Here is a 15058-nt window from a genome sequence, read left to right on the forward strand (position 1 = left end):
TCTGCAACTTCAGGCATACAAAAAAGAGGTGGTGTTTGGGACAGAAGGGGGTTTTTGATGCGGTTGCTGATAGTTCTGTTGACTTTCCTCCCTCTTTGCCTTTTGCTGGTTTGAGCTTTTGCTGTATGTGCTGGGCCTTCACCCTTTCATGAAATTCAGTCCTTGTCAGGGGAGGGGAGTGTATGTGTGCACGTTTTTTATTCTTCGCTGAGGATTTGCTGTAGCAGATGCTGTGCGAGCTCCTTCCTACGCAGTTATGTTTTGATTGTTTAATGAGGCAAAGAGGAGATAAAGCACTTCTGCAATTCTTAGATTAACTGACTTTTCAAGGTGCTAACAGTGGACATATGGCAACTGTTCTGTCAATGCATGTGGAAGCGAGCCAGGATTTTGACATCAGGGTCAAATGCAGTCAGCTGTGCAGTAGTCAACTTCTGCAGAGGTGGTTACACAATCAAGCCACCTGTTTATTCGGGAGGGAAAGATTGATTCCTGATAGAGAACCTGCGCTTGCTTAGTGACGCGTTTTGGAGCTCTTTGGAGATGCTTAGTTACTAAAGCTTCTGGCAGAATTTCAGCCTGATGTACTGTAGAGCTCTTTGCTTTCATATAATCTTCAACTGATATTTAAAGTGGAATATTGCATTGCTTTCTGGTTGCTCATACTCCGGGTTATAGAACAGAGCTGGTGTAATTCCTGACACCATACCTGTTCAGCATAGCAATCCTGCTGTCAAGGGTACATTTTCCTGTTTCTTATCCTAGCACAATGACGTGACTAACAGGATTCATCTTCCTGATTTAAGATACCTTGCCTCCCTCAGAAGCCAACAGAGAGAAAAGCACACCTCCAGACAGAAGTTTAGCCAGCCTCTTCCCATTTTGTAGAAGTACGATGTCTGGTGTAGGCTGACATTTAGTTGGCTCAATGAAAGGGATGGATCCCATACAAGCAGATTGGGATTGAAATGTTTCTTTCCTTTGTACTGCTCTCTTCTTTTGCACAACTTCTAAAATTGTTCTCTAGTCCTGTAGTAGAGTGGTAGTTGGAAGTCCACGCCACCTCATGTGCTTGCCTAAAGCAAAGCATTTTGCTATTTTATTCACAGCATTTGATGATGAAATAGTTTCTACGGATGTCTCCCGCTATATTGAAGATCCTGGGTTTGGGTACAAAGACTTTGCAAGGCGAGGAGAAGACCATCTGCCAACATTCAGAGCTCAGGTATCATCTCTTTAAAGTACATTCACTCAAAGAATGTTTGTATATCTCATTACAGGGCAAATAGCGTAAAGCAGTTGTAGTGGGGCATGTTTGTTGCATGCTCCTCTTCTTTTCCTGGTCCATTAAATAACTCGCAAGCTTCCACAAATCTACCTGAGATGTCTTTTACTATTTGTAAATTTCAGACAAGGGAATACTTAGCTTTCAGTCTTATTCCAATTATTACCAGAATTAATGTTTGAAAACTGTAAAGCATATCACTAAATCTGGAATAAAAGTGAAAGATAGAAAAGAAAGAATTTCTTTTCTGTTCCTCCAGATGTTGTAGAAAAAATCCACTAGAAGAACTCTTTATTTCTGTCATTTTATCAAGTATTCTCTGTCCAGTGGTTATCAATACATAGATGTATATATATCTGTGAGAATGATTTGGTGAGTATGGACTTAGAATGCTGGAAAAGAAAAGGAGTTCCTAAATATGATTACTGAAGTTTTTGGCCATATTTGAATATATTTTTTAGTGTTTTGCATGTACATTTTATTTGTACGTTGTCTTACACATTGGCATCTTTTTCCATGACTAGACTCATGAACTTCTTCATGATATATATAACAGGAGGGACATCCGAGGTGGTTCTGTTCCAGCTTGTAGAGTAGATTAATCAGCAGTCTAATAATAAATTGTAAGCAATAGAAGAAATCTTAAACCAAATCAGAGAATTTCATTAAAAAAACAGTGGGTGCAGGAAAACTTCATGGTCAGAAGATGTATTTAAGACTGTAAAATAAAGAATCCATGATCACTCTCAGGAAATGTATTTAGCTATATAGCAGTCTCTGCTGATCTGGATAATTTACTCTGCGGTCTTTATATATGCCTAAAGTAGGTAGATATTGCCAAAAAGAATAAGGCAGAGTCAGTGCTTGTAAATCAAACATTCTGCTTAACTACTTTAGGAGCAGCAGGCTCCCATGGAAAAAAGCTCTACAGAAGTTGAAATTGGAACTAAAACATCTCTGCTCTTAAATAAACAGGACAGCTTCTGGCCTACATTCAAAGGAGTCACCTTGATAATTTAACTTTATTAGTATGTCCTACTCCTAAGCAGTTAGATGTATATACCCACAGCCTCCCAAATGCTCTGCTATTAATGCTATTTTACTTGCAGTAGCATCCCAAAACCCTGCAATAAATCCAATCCTTATTCTGATAAAACAAGACTGCCTTTACCTCTGAGGGTTTAAATTTAGTAATAGTAAAAGGTATTTATTCCATACACAGCAGAATGTCTTTATATTTTTTTTTTTCCCTTTTTCGTTGTTAGTATGGATTAACTGCTGTTAGTAAACAGCACTTTTCCCCTCCTGAGGCTTCTGGTTTTCAGAGGCTTTTGTGATGCCCCAGGTGTCCTGGACACCTTCACAGGGCTGGTAGGTACAGTATATTTCTCACAAGCCTTATGTTGTGGTTTAACCCCAGCCGGCAACTAAGCCTCACCCAGCTGCTCGCTCGCTCCCCCCTGGTGGGATAGGGGAGAGAATCGGAAGAGTAGAAGTGAGAAAACTCCTGGGTTGAGATAAAGACAGCTTAATAGGTAAAGTAAAAGCCGCACATGCAAGCAAAGCAAAACCAGGAATTCATTCCCTACTTCCCATCGGCAGGCAGGTGTTCAGCCATCTCCATCACATGTAACGGTTACTTGGGAAGACAAATGCCATCACTCCGAATGTCCCCCCTTCCTTCTTCTTCCCCCAGCTTTATGTGCTGAGCATGACGCCATATGGTATGGAATATCCCTTTGGTCAGTTGGGGTCAGCTGTCCCAGCCGTGTCCCCTCCCAGCTTCTTGTGCACCCCCAGCCTCCTCGCTGGTGGGGTGGGGTGAGGAGCAGAAAAGGCCTTGACTCTGTGTCAGCACTGCTCAGCAGTAACGAAAACATCCCCATGTTATCAACACTGTTTCCAGCACAAACCCAAAACGTAGCCCCCTGCTAGCTATTATGAAGAAAATTAACTCTATCCCAGCCAAAACCAGCACACCTTACAGTCTTTTGGACTGGCAGCTGGAGGCCAAATGCGATGTTGTGGTGCGTTTCAGATGTCACTGAACGCCTCTGTTAGGCAGCTGAATATTGTCCTACATACTCTTTCCCACCATCCTAATCAGGGGGCCAGTCCAGTAGACGTGCTCTAAAGCGCCTGGGCGAGGACCCTTGCCCAGCCGTACCTTTTGAAAACAGCCAGACACAGGAAGGACGCGGAGGTGATGCCTTCAAACGTAGAGATGGCATCAGTGATTGAATGATTGAACACTTGCCAACGATGTGGGCAAACCAACGTGTTCTGTGTAACCACAGCATCGAGAGTGGTTGCACGCTGCTCTGAAGCAGGGTCGTTCTCCGCTGCTGATGCTCTGCCACCACGCTGCAAAGATTTTCCCTTCCTGATGTGAGCCGGCAAGCTTTATCCTTGCAATCCAGGTGCTTGTCTAAGACCAAAGCAGCCTGGATTTTATTAGTTTGTTCAAGGACGGTTCAGCGCTTTACCCAATGAGTGTACATCCTGGGTGGAAGTAAATACTCCATCTCTGCTCAAAGCTAAGCATCAAAGCCTCCAAGAGGAACCAGTTTTTAAACATGCTTCCACATAGAATGACACTGGTCGCAGTGGCAAAGCAGACAGTGGAAAATTGCTTCAACGCTTCAAGAGAAGCTTAGGTTTTTTACTCCTGGGGGCTAATGATATCCAGCTGGAGGTGGGGTGTTGCGACATGGTATCCATTGCCAGGAAGCCTGGAGGAATGGAGCAGGTGATACGGATGAAGGATTCAAAATGTAAATTTTTTGAAGAGGATAAAGTTATAACTAGCAGACAACAAAAACTATTGAGCTATAGAGAGGATCAGATAGGGACTTCACTTCATTTGTACATTTATGTATTTCCTTCTCTTCCTGCAGGACTATACTTGGGAAAATCATGGCTTTTCCCTTGTAAACAGGCTTTATTCTGATATTGGGCATCTCCTTGATGAGAAGTTTCGGATGGTATATAACCTCACATATAACACTATGGCAACACATGAAGATGTTGATACAACTACGCTAAGAAGAGCTTTATTTAACTATGTCCACTGTATGTATGGAATCAGGTATGGATGAAAATCCCCTGGCTTAGGAGTGCATTTTAAACTGTGTAAACAGAATGAAAAATGAACCATGTGAAAAGCACGATTTTAGACTCTGGGTGTTAAAGTGGAGATGGTACCTCAGTCTGGAAGTTAGAGTGGTTTTACTGGCATATCAGTATAACTTTGCTTCCGTTGGAGAAAATTATTATGAATCAGGATGGAAATTATTACAGAAATGTCTTCTCTGAAGCCAGCCTGTATCCTTTGTTCAGAGAAGACAACATCCTAGTACTAAGCCTTTCAGATCCTCCGTTAGCGGGTGGTTTTCTAGCGTGTATAATAAATACTTCAATTCCCAAACTCAGAACATAATGCTGCAAAAGACCATGCTTTTAAAAACTTATATCCAACAGAGTGATTGCCTGTGTTATTTAGGTATGATGACTATGATTATGGAGAAGTTAATCAGTTACTTGAACGCAGCCTGAAGGTTTACATAAAGACAGTGACCTGCTACCCAGAGAGAACTACCAAGCGCATGTACGATAGTTACTGGCGTCAGTTCAAGCACTCGGAGAAGGTACGTATTTCAAAGCCAAACTGGCTTCACAGAGACCCCCATGCTTTTTAAAAATGAAAATATGGTGACACCTAAAAATGGCAGTACCTGTCAAATGAACTGGTTTTAACCAGAGAAAAACAAATGAGATTAATTCATTGAGTGTTAGATATCAATTTTACAAAAATACTTCTTAGTGTACTGGAAATACTGATTCTTTTACTGTTATTATTATTATTATTATTTTGAGTGACTTCTCCATAAAATTGAACTGACAACTGTAAAAGAGAAGTGGATAAACTTGGGAATGCAGACACTTGCCAACTATGCCAATACTTGGGATTTGGGGATCAAAAAAGACCTTAACTCATATGTAGATAGATATATAGAGAGAGATATATATAAAAAACTCATATATGTGTGTGTGTGTATATATATATATATATATATATATATAAAATCTTCATGGTATTTTTCATGAATAAATGTCAACGTGTCTTCAGATATCCAAGTTAAATGCTTCCTGACAAGGGTTCAGTGCTTGTGTGCCTGTTAGCCTATCTGGCACATAAACTATTCCTTACTCTGTGCTCCGATATAGTGGTCACAGGTGGTAGTAAAGAAAACAAAATATAATTCATAAAGAACTAATACCATTAGGATACAAAAATGGTTTTATTGTGACTTCTCAGATGGGAGATTGCTTAAAGCAGCAGTTGAGGCTAGTTCCTTGCAGTCCTAGGACGTTGTCTAGTGTTGGCATACTCCACAGCTGTCTTGAGAGGAACTGGGGTCCTGCAGCTCGGTACAGGGAGAAAGGACATAGTTTCTTGCAGCGATACTTTACTAAAGGTTAGAAATTTTAGCTTAAATGAATAAACAATGTTGCATTCAGAGGTGAACTAAACGGCTGATATAATTTTTAACAGGTTCATGTCAATCTACTTCTAATGGAAGCTCGTATGCAAGCCGAACTTCTGTATGCCCTTCGTGCCATAACTCGTCACTTAACCTGAAGCATTCGCTGGGCAGGAGTAAAGGAGTTTTTACTGAGTATGTAAAGACCTTTCGAAATAGATACACACCAGAAGCTGTTTGTGATGTAGCATCAGGTTATTCAATTCTCTAGTGTCAAAGTTTAGCCGTGCTTCTTGACGGCTGTAATGTGCAATGACGTGTTTTATTTTCTTGATGCTTAACATTACTAATGATAACAAAAGTAACACTGAGGAGCACTACTCTGCATTGTTTCCGGCTGGATTTCTGCGCAGTGGTCAGGATCCTGAAACTGTTTTTATTATATCCAATCCTAGCGCTTTTTTCTTTAAGCACTGGAGTGAAGTGCTTAGAGACTTCTTTTTCCAAGCAATCATTTTTCAGATTAGTGGAGTCCAGCAGAAGATCAGTTTTGCCTGTCCTGAGAACGTACCACCATGTCGTGACTCGTGACAGAGACGCGCGGGCTGCTTTGCATTGAATTGCCCACTGGATTCTTCTGTGTCTCCTGGAGGCTGCTTGCCAGTCACTGTCTTACTACAGCAATTGAAGGTGATGCGAGATGTGGATGCAAACATTGAGCACACTTTAATGTGAAATTAATCATGATAAATCCTACAGCATGCTACTGAAGTGCGAAATTCATCTGCTTTGTCGTGCCCCTTCCCAAGAGAAGAGGCCTCACGATTTGCCATTTCAGCCACACTTACTGTGTTTCAATCGTGCATAATCTTGTTTTACTGACAGTCACCCTCAGTTGTCCTTACAATATCCATGCTCATCACATGTTGCAGTGTGTTTAGTTGGCACCTATAAAGTTAATTCGCAGGCTGACCAAAAATAGGGTTGTGGGTTTTTTTGCACTCTCTTCTTTCTCAATGTTTTAACTAAGGAAAGTAAAGGAAGGCTAGCATATCTGTTCTTTCATATTGGATGTATAGAAATTTATTTCCCATAACTTTTTCATAGCATGAAATTTTAATATTCAAAGTTTAAAAAGTTTCTATGCATTAGTGTGAGTGAACAAAAGAAAAGTGCAATATTTAAAAAGAAAGCAAGCTTTTTTCCCTATCATGCCACTGCTAAAGTGTCCTTCTTATACAGCCATAAAGAAATTTTAAAACCAAATTTCTTTATTGTCTAAGGCCTAGCAGTTTTGTTTTAGCTTTTACGGCTTAAGACAACCTGATAACTGAGATGCCAAAGCATCCCCAAAACAAAGCATTCTTGGACAACCGGTGATACTGGGGAAGGGAAGAAATAAGCTGCCAAAAATGTCACACTTTTGTGCTGTTTTCTGTTGCTTTTGACTAATTTTTAAGAGCACAAAATGTTGATATTCATAGCTTTATTTTGTATTGCATTTAATGAACCAGTGAAGTGCCTAAAGAGATGCTTAAACTTACCCGGTAGGATGCAAGTTGTCACTGCTTCAACTTTTGTCTGTTGGTTTGGACTTTTCATATTTCTTTGAGGAGGGTGACCTTTATTTCTGTTGCATACATTCAAAACTAACTGGATACGTTTATTTCTCATGTTCCATTGGGTTGTAGAAGTTAATACAGGATTTTTTTCCATTGGTGATTGTTGAATAGTTTAAAAAAATACTATAAATCAGTCATATTTTAACCCTTTTCATTGACAAAATCATGGACCAGTACGCTACTAAAGTTAGTTTTCTCTTTTCTTCCCTTTTCCTGATACCTTGCTGTGACTTCGCATGTTGGTTTTTTCGCTTTATCTCTCTGTTCCAGATTGGAAAGCTAAATGATTGTACACTTTTCTGCACTTTCAGACTGCAGACTCTGCATGTGAAAACCTTTTGAGGAAGAAATCAGTAACTATTTTTTTTAATGTAACATTGGCTATTTAGAAGACTACCCAACAGACAGCATCGGACTCTCTTCTAGAGAGAGCATTGGGTAGAACATCAGATTTATTTATCTTGTATAGCTAACTGCAAAGATTTCTCAAAAGTGTTGAGATGCTCATATGTATGAACTTAGATTAACTTTCTAAGTTGTTAGGATCCTTTTTCCTCCCTCTTGTGACTGTAGTGGCCATACCTAATGGCTTTTGTGCTTAAAACAGTTCTGCTGAGAGAAGTTTTCATGCAATACTTTTGCTTTTTTCAAGTGATGGGAACTGTACAGTACTACTTTAAATTCCTTTGCTTTGAAAAGTCAAGTAGTTCTCAAGAAGCACAGTTGAGCTCTTGGAAAGGAGGTGAAACTAGATTTGGGTAACTAATATGACGGCTTAGTTTCCCTTCAGAAATGCGAAGACTCTTAGAGTAGGTTGAGTTTTACGTTTGGAAACATGAGTGCCTTTACTTCTTTCCTTACGAAATGTACTTGCCAGCTCAAATGCCTTCTGAGCAAAGCATATGAGCAGATTTGAAATATAGAAACCATAAATGGATTGCTTCATAAAATTTGTAGTAAACCAGTGATTTCTTTTTTTTTTTTTTTTTAAGGGTGCCATATCAAGTCACATATGGCCTGCAAGACATTCCACCGTAGGAAATGTCATTGTACAACTAGTTTGCTATTTCTCTTTTTTTTTAATATTAAATGCAAACTTGAAACTTCTGGAAATGTTTTCCATGTGGCATTTTTTTTTCAAAGTATTGCATTTACAGTGTAACAATTTATAGCCTAATTTTTGTATGCAAATTTATGATTTTTAATAGATGTTTGTTCAGAATAGGTGTTTAAAGTCAGACAACTCTACCATACCTTACGCACGCTTTAGGCTCACACTGTGCCAAATTTTAATGTGCGAGTGTTCTTGGATTTTTTGCATTTTTAAAGCACTCATGAATGTTAATCTTCACACTTTGTTCATTAATATTATTCTTCAGAGTACCGTAATCATTGGAAGTGTAGATACTCTCCCTCTGCGTTCCTTTATTGGAATTGGTATTTACCAGCATTAGTGTTAGTCCACGAAATCCCAGCCGTGACCAACATAAAAACAAAGTGTACAGTCTCCTATCTACTGAAGAGAGAGCTCGGTAGGTACAAATTAACCAGCTAGCACAGGGAATGCTGTACGTAAGGAACAGAGCTTTCCAGCACGGACAGCTTCTTACCATTGAAGAATCACTTCAAAATGTGTGTTGCGATAGAGTACATTCTTGCTGGAATTGCTCCATTTTTTGGGGTAACGAAGAGAAGTGAAAAAGGTGCCGATTGAAGAAAGCATTTGCATTTCCCAGAACACTCTGCCTGCAGCCAAATATCACAAGAGTACCATCATACGGGAACAGAAACCATTTTAAAGTAGGGTACAGTTTGTGCAGATAGCTACTAAAGCTAGTGTTGTGGTATCCTATGAGAATTTTGGTGAGCTGTAGGCGGATTTATTTTCATCAAGACTGAACTGAAATATATATTCTTTGTCCTAAAGCCTTCTTTAAAATGCAAAGGATGTACTTTCAGCTTTAAGAGTTAAAGAATTGCCACTATTGGCTCTTCCTATGTATTAAAAAAACTTTAAGGACAGGAGAATCAGTGATTGTAAACAATGATAAATGTAGGTCTCTATAAATTTAGAACAGATCAGAACAGAACAAAAAGGAAAACATTTTGCTTCTCTGTTACTTGAGTGCAGAAGGTCAAAGCACCAGATTCTTCAAAAGTATTTTTGTTTTTAGTGATGCTGATAGATGTTTTCATGGGATTTGGAAAAAGCAGCTAGTTGCCTAAATTTCAAAGGGAATTTAAGCACCTAGGCACTTAGCAAAATCCTACAAAGTGCCCACTTGCGGTTTTGAGTCAGATTTTTAAAGATACTTAGTCACCTAAATTCAATAGAATAAATTAAGTTTCCATAGAGATTAAAGGAATAATATGTAGGAGATCCATGTGATTTGCAGCGATTGTTAATGAAATGGGTTGTTTTGGGGACTTAATATAGGCTTAGAAAAATCTTTCCCAAAGCAGTTAAACTGTAAGCTGCTGCTCTTGCAGAACAGGTTCTCGACATTTCTCATGCATGTGTGTTTTCCATGAACATAGGCATGCATTTCAGGCGCATGTTCCAGAGTTTGGACTCCCTTTTAGAAGAGCTGGACTATTTAACCTCTACCTGCAGAAAAGATTTATTGGTGGTAGCAAGTGGATAGCTTGTGTCCGGACTAAAAAGTTTTGGCCAGAAAGAAATACTCCAAATCTTGATTTCAAGTTATGTTCTTTCAATTACTTTCCTTAGAAGTTTGGATCCTTCTCCCATAAATAAGGGGTGATGTTGCACAAAATGGAGGGAGAGGGGAGTGGATTCATTGTAAATGAACTTTCCCAGAGCTGATCTGAATATTAAGCTGTAAGAATTGGTTTGCCATTAGCGATCGTTCCAAGAGCTGGACAAAAATGTCAATTTTCACTATCAGAACTTCAGATCTATTCTCCCTAATGTCCCCCAGCACTATGTTTGTTTGAAAAGATGCATCCACCAGCTTTTCCACATTTGGGAATTGTAAATGAAAATTTTTATCTCCAAAATGAAAATGAATTTAGCATTTCATACCTACTGCATAGATCACAAGTGTGGGAGATGGGGAGAGCACAGTAGTATGAGGAAACTTTAGGAGCATCTTGATCGGTGTTCGTTTATCCCTTAGAGCACATTTTCTGGCATGCGGTGATGCTGCTGCTCCCCCAACACACATCAGGTCTCTCTTGCAGACATTTAATCCTTCTGCTGCTCACCAGGGGCCAAAATTGTCATTTTCCCACCCTGCATCAAGTGCTTCCTACCTTCCCAACTTCCAATGCCTAGCAGTCATGCAGGGACAACCTCCTAGCCTTAACCGTGTGAAACAATGCTAGGTTCCTATATCACCGTTTGCTGTTGAGTTCAGAGGGTCTTTCTCATGTTCAGAAACACTTAAGTGCCCTATTAGGTTATTTCTGGACAGGAAAATTCTAAATCTGGTTCGAATGGATGACACTCAGTACTTGCTTACAACATTTAGGTAGCATTTGCCAGTAGCGTGTCAGATCCCATCTCTGGAGTTACAGTAATAATCCAGTGGATCCACTAAGGAAACGCTTTCTTTGGTGAAACTCCCCGTGCTTGAGCTGTTCAGCCGTGCAGGTTTCTTTGAGGGACATCTAATGGGGGATTTGAGGTCCTCCTGTGCCAGGCAGGCTTACAGGGCCGTTGGGTCGGCAGCTCCTCGGGTGCCTTGCAGCCGGGCAGACCGTGGCCGACCTCTGGAATAAGTGGATTTGGGTTTTTCGCTTATCTACGGAATAAATCCAAATGCACGCCGTGGAGTGGCTGCTGGAGATGTAGGCAGGGTTGGATGTTCTTACGGGTACTGAGTATCATCAGGGCTCGTGGAAAATAGAAATCTGAATTCTGCTCTTGTTCCCGACAGTAGTTAGAGGTGGTATTGAAGATGCCAATTAATATACTAATTGTGGGGAGCAAGCCATGCTGTCAGCATCAGAAGGTACAGACCACAGGCGCTCTCGAGGGGACACAACCAGCGCAGGAGGAGTTGACACGTTGGTCAGTTGAAGAAACTTCACCGATGTGTCCGAGAGGTTCCTGTGTATGTCTGTGCATAGGGGAGATGGTGGCAGATGCCTCCTTCCGAGGTGTCCAGAGGGCTTCTGTAGGACAGGAGCTGGGACCCTTTCCTTACTCCACGGATGGAGCAGGGAAAGGGAACCATTCACTTCTGCCCAAGAAAAACGTGCCGCTGTTGAATTACATTTTCTTGCCCCCATCAGCCCTTTTCAGACAAAACGGGTGAATCACCAAGCATTGTGTCTCCAGCTGAAGGGTCTGGGGGGCAGCGACAGCAGCAGGTCCAAACACACACAGTCCAAAACTGTTCCTCATTCCCCACTTCACGCTCATGTCGTGCCACCGGACCCAAACCCCTTCCCTCCATCCCGGCTGCCACGTGCCCGGGTGGCCGCAGGGTGGTGGGGAATGCGGCTGCTTTTAGGGGAAAAATAATAATAATTAGGCTACAGCCCTTGGACTCTGCGAGGCGACGCAGTCAGAAATCTTTTCATGACTGTGACCGGAACTGGATATAAACTGTAGCTTAAAAAAATAGGAATTTTGTAAACTTGAAATCTCTCGGTTTTACCCTTTTCTCCTTTTGCTGGAAAGCCACACGATGAATGTATATGCTTTATCTTTCTATCCGACATAACTGAAAATCAGACTGCCAACTCCTTGTTTTGTATTAGCCTTTCTTTTTTTTTTAAAGAAAAGTTTGTGAGCAATATATGTAGCATGCTGTGAACGTCTGTTTTGATCTTTATAGTTACTCTTTAATCCATCAGTATTAACACCAGTTCTTTTTTGTGTTCCCCTTGGTACTTCGTATGCAGTGTAAGCAGAAGCTGTGATCGGCTTTGCAGTCCTGTGCCGTGTTACTGTAACTCCTTGATTTTTTAGGAAGCACCTGACTGTGGGCCACCCTGGGGCAGGCAGCGTGCCCGTACACGACTGCCACTTTTCGGTCTCTTGTACTATGTATAGTTTTAAGTAGAATAAGCTTTTTAACAGAATATTGATGCGGTTTATGAGTCACGCAGGCTGCAAGTGTCTGGTGTGTGAGAGTCTTTGTATTTATAGTTGTTGGGGTTTGGTTTTTTTGTTTTGTTGTTGGTTTTTTTTTTTTTAATTCATAAAGTAGCAAACTTGATAAACATAGCCACTTTAAACTGCTCTTGCTAAACAGACCCTGCTGTAGATAAAATACCACTGTAGATACAGGGAGGCGCGCCGGCAGACCTCTCTCGACCGTGGGTGAGCTGAGCCCCTCTCTGCAAAAAGCACGGTCCGAGCTGCACGGCTGCCCTGCGTTTGGCCGCATCTGGACCCAAACGCCGGGAAGGCCGGGGTCTGGCCTGTGTTTCAGCCCCCCGTGCCCATAAGCCTGCCGCTGGCTGCCCCCCGCGGTCTGCTTGCCGGTGCAGGGGGTAACGTGAGCCTTGCCGGTGTGGGAGGGATGGACGGACCATCCGCTGGACCGAAAACGTGGGCACGGTGTTTCTGCAGCTAAAAAGCTTCCAAGCCTCTTCCGAGTGCAAAAATTAGCCCTTGATTTGCTGTCTGCAGAGCCCAGCACGTCGGGGGTAAGAAGCGGCGTCGGCTCCCCATTGGCGGCTGTGGGTCTGAGCCCCCTTGCCCGCAGGGCAGGGCAGGGCAGGGCAGTGCCGGGGGGAGCGTTTCAGTGCATCTCCCACCCCCACCCTCTGGACAGGGGGTAAGTTGTACCCGGCCCCAGCCCGGCAGCTGTCGGCTTCTTGCCTCCTCCTGCGGTGGCCGTGCGGGTGTTTCGGGATGGAGGATTAAGGACAAAGCTCTGATCCTGCTGCTCCCTCCCACCACCACGAAGCAGGGAAGCGTGGTAGCTCTGTGGTCCCGCGGTCCCTACAGCATCCCGCGAGCGGGCGGCACATCACCCGTCCTGCCGCCTGGGCCACCACCTGCCCCGGGCCCCGGAGGTACGCCCCGGGCTCCGTGCTTTCGCAGGAGGTTTGCCTGCAAGGTGAGGCAGCTGCTAGGAGCTCACTGTGGGTTTCCACAGCAGCTTTTATCATTTATTTTTTTCTGTTGTTGCTGGTTGGGGGTTTTTTGGGGTGGTTGTTTTTTTTTTTGCAGAGGACAGACTGACCTAGTGGGATGGATTTTTTTTTTTGTGTGTCACTTTTGTTAGTTTTTAAGTTACCCGACTTGAATTTATCTGAACAGATGCAGAAGGAACTTTTTTTTTTTTCGTGAGTTAAGAGACAAAAACGCATTTTTAAACAAAGGAATCATGTATTAACATTTTAACAGCAATTCATAAATCTGCACTTTTTATGCGGTTTTGAAAAATCTATTTATAGGTACGGAACAATGGGGTTTGTTTAAAACTGTATCGCATTTATACTTGCTGAAATTACTTTCATTGTTATCAGTAGGAATTTCATTGGTTAAATAAAATGGATAAAACCTGTCTCCTGTTCGAGCCATCATTTGCCACGTGCTGGGGAACACGTCTGTGGAGCAGAGCATCCTGTGTTTTGGGACGAGATCCAGTCCTGGAAGTGACATTCTCCTCCACGCCCTTGTCCTGGTTTTTAATCTATGTATTGTTTAATACCTAGATTATTTAATCTATACCTAGATGTAGATAATAATTCTATTTAATCTATCTGAACATAGGTCCTGAAAAATGTATAGGGCTTGCTGAAGGAGATGTCTTTTAAACAGGCAGTTGTCAGTGATGAGGGATGGGCATCATGGTGTTCGCTCTTGATACGGGGCTACTCACCTTCCCCTTAGAAATTTGTTTAGAGAAAGCCACGGGCAGTGGGGTGCACCAGGAGCTGCTCCCTCTTCCCCGGAGCCCTGAACGAGCCCCAGAGCAGAAGTGGGTGAAAGCCATAAAACCACGAAGGAAATGCGAAGGAGAGAGGCAATGTGTGCGGAGGGTGCTGGCTCGGGGCGATGCCACGCTTACCTAGCAGCCGAATTGCCCCCCAGCCCCCGCAGTCCTGCCGTCTGCCCCATCCAGCCCCCAGGGAAGGGTGGCAGAGGGAGAGGGATCACCGCGGGGGTTTGTCCTGGGAGAGATGCTCATCTCCCTCCAAAGAGACAAAACTAGGTAACACAAGCCACAGACCTGGGGTGTTCTGAGTGTATCTTATCCTCCAGCTGGCCTGTCCTCGCCCTGCAATGGAAATAACCCCAAAAAACCCTAAGAGCCCATTTCCAGTTCTGTTAGAGGTAGCGTGTGCCCCGAGGAGGGCTGTGACCGAGGGCTGTCACAGCACGGCCATTACCTGCTGGCATCTTCGGCTGTTCAGCTTCATCCTGCCCTAAAAAATACACTTATCACAAGTAAAAGAAGTAGATCTGTATATATATAAAGTGCTTATTTGTTTGCTTTCAGTGGGAGTTTCAAAATACTGAAAATATCTTATCATCTTGGGTCCAGGCAGAGCTTCCCGTCCCCTTATGGGCGCTGTGGCTGTCACCTCCAGGCGCCGGTGCAGCTCCGGACTGGAGGGAGGGCAACCGTGTCGCCAGCACCATCGTGAAAAAGATAAAAAGCTTGCAATATTCCTCAAAGCCAAGGGCTGCTGTGGAGTTCCTGCTAAGGTGCCACAGAACGGCGAGGAGCAGGGCA

At 42.6% G+C, this 15058-nt stretch overlaps 1 protein-coding gene across 2 annotated transcripts in view; it reads left to right on the plus strand.

Annotated features, from left to right (window-relative positions):
• Positions 1–13882, plus strand: part of SESN3 (sestrin 3) — a 45872-nt gene extending 31990 nt beyond the window's left edge. For both annotated transcript variants that reach the window (XM_075140114.1, XM_075140115.1), the window contains exons 7-10: positions 1110–1225; positions 4183–4373; positions 4788–4932; positions 5841–13882. In XM_075140114.1, coding sequence (XP_074996215.1) covers positions 1110–1225; positions 4183–4373; positions 4788–4932; positions 5841–5927 — 539 coding nt within the window. In that variant the 3' untranslated portion in view covers positions 5928–13882. The remainder of the gene's footprint in view (positions 1–1109; positions 1226–4182; positions 4374–4787; positions 4933–5840) is intronic.
• The last annotated feature ends 1176 nt before the right edge of the window (positions 13883–15058 follow it).

This window comes from Calonectris borealis, chromosome 1 (assembly GCF_964195595.1).
Source record: "Calonectris borealis chromosome 1, bCalBor7.hap1.2, whole genome shotgun sequence".
Lineage (NCBI taxonomy): Eukaryota > Metazoa > Chordata > Aves > Procellariiformes > Procellariidae > Calonectris > Calonectris borealis.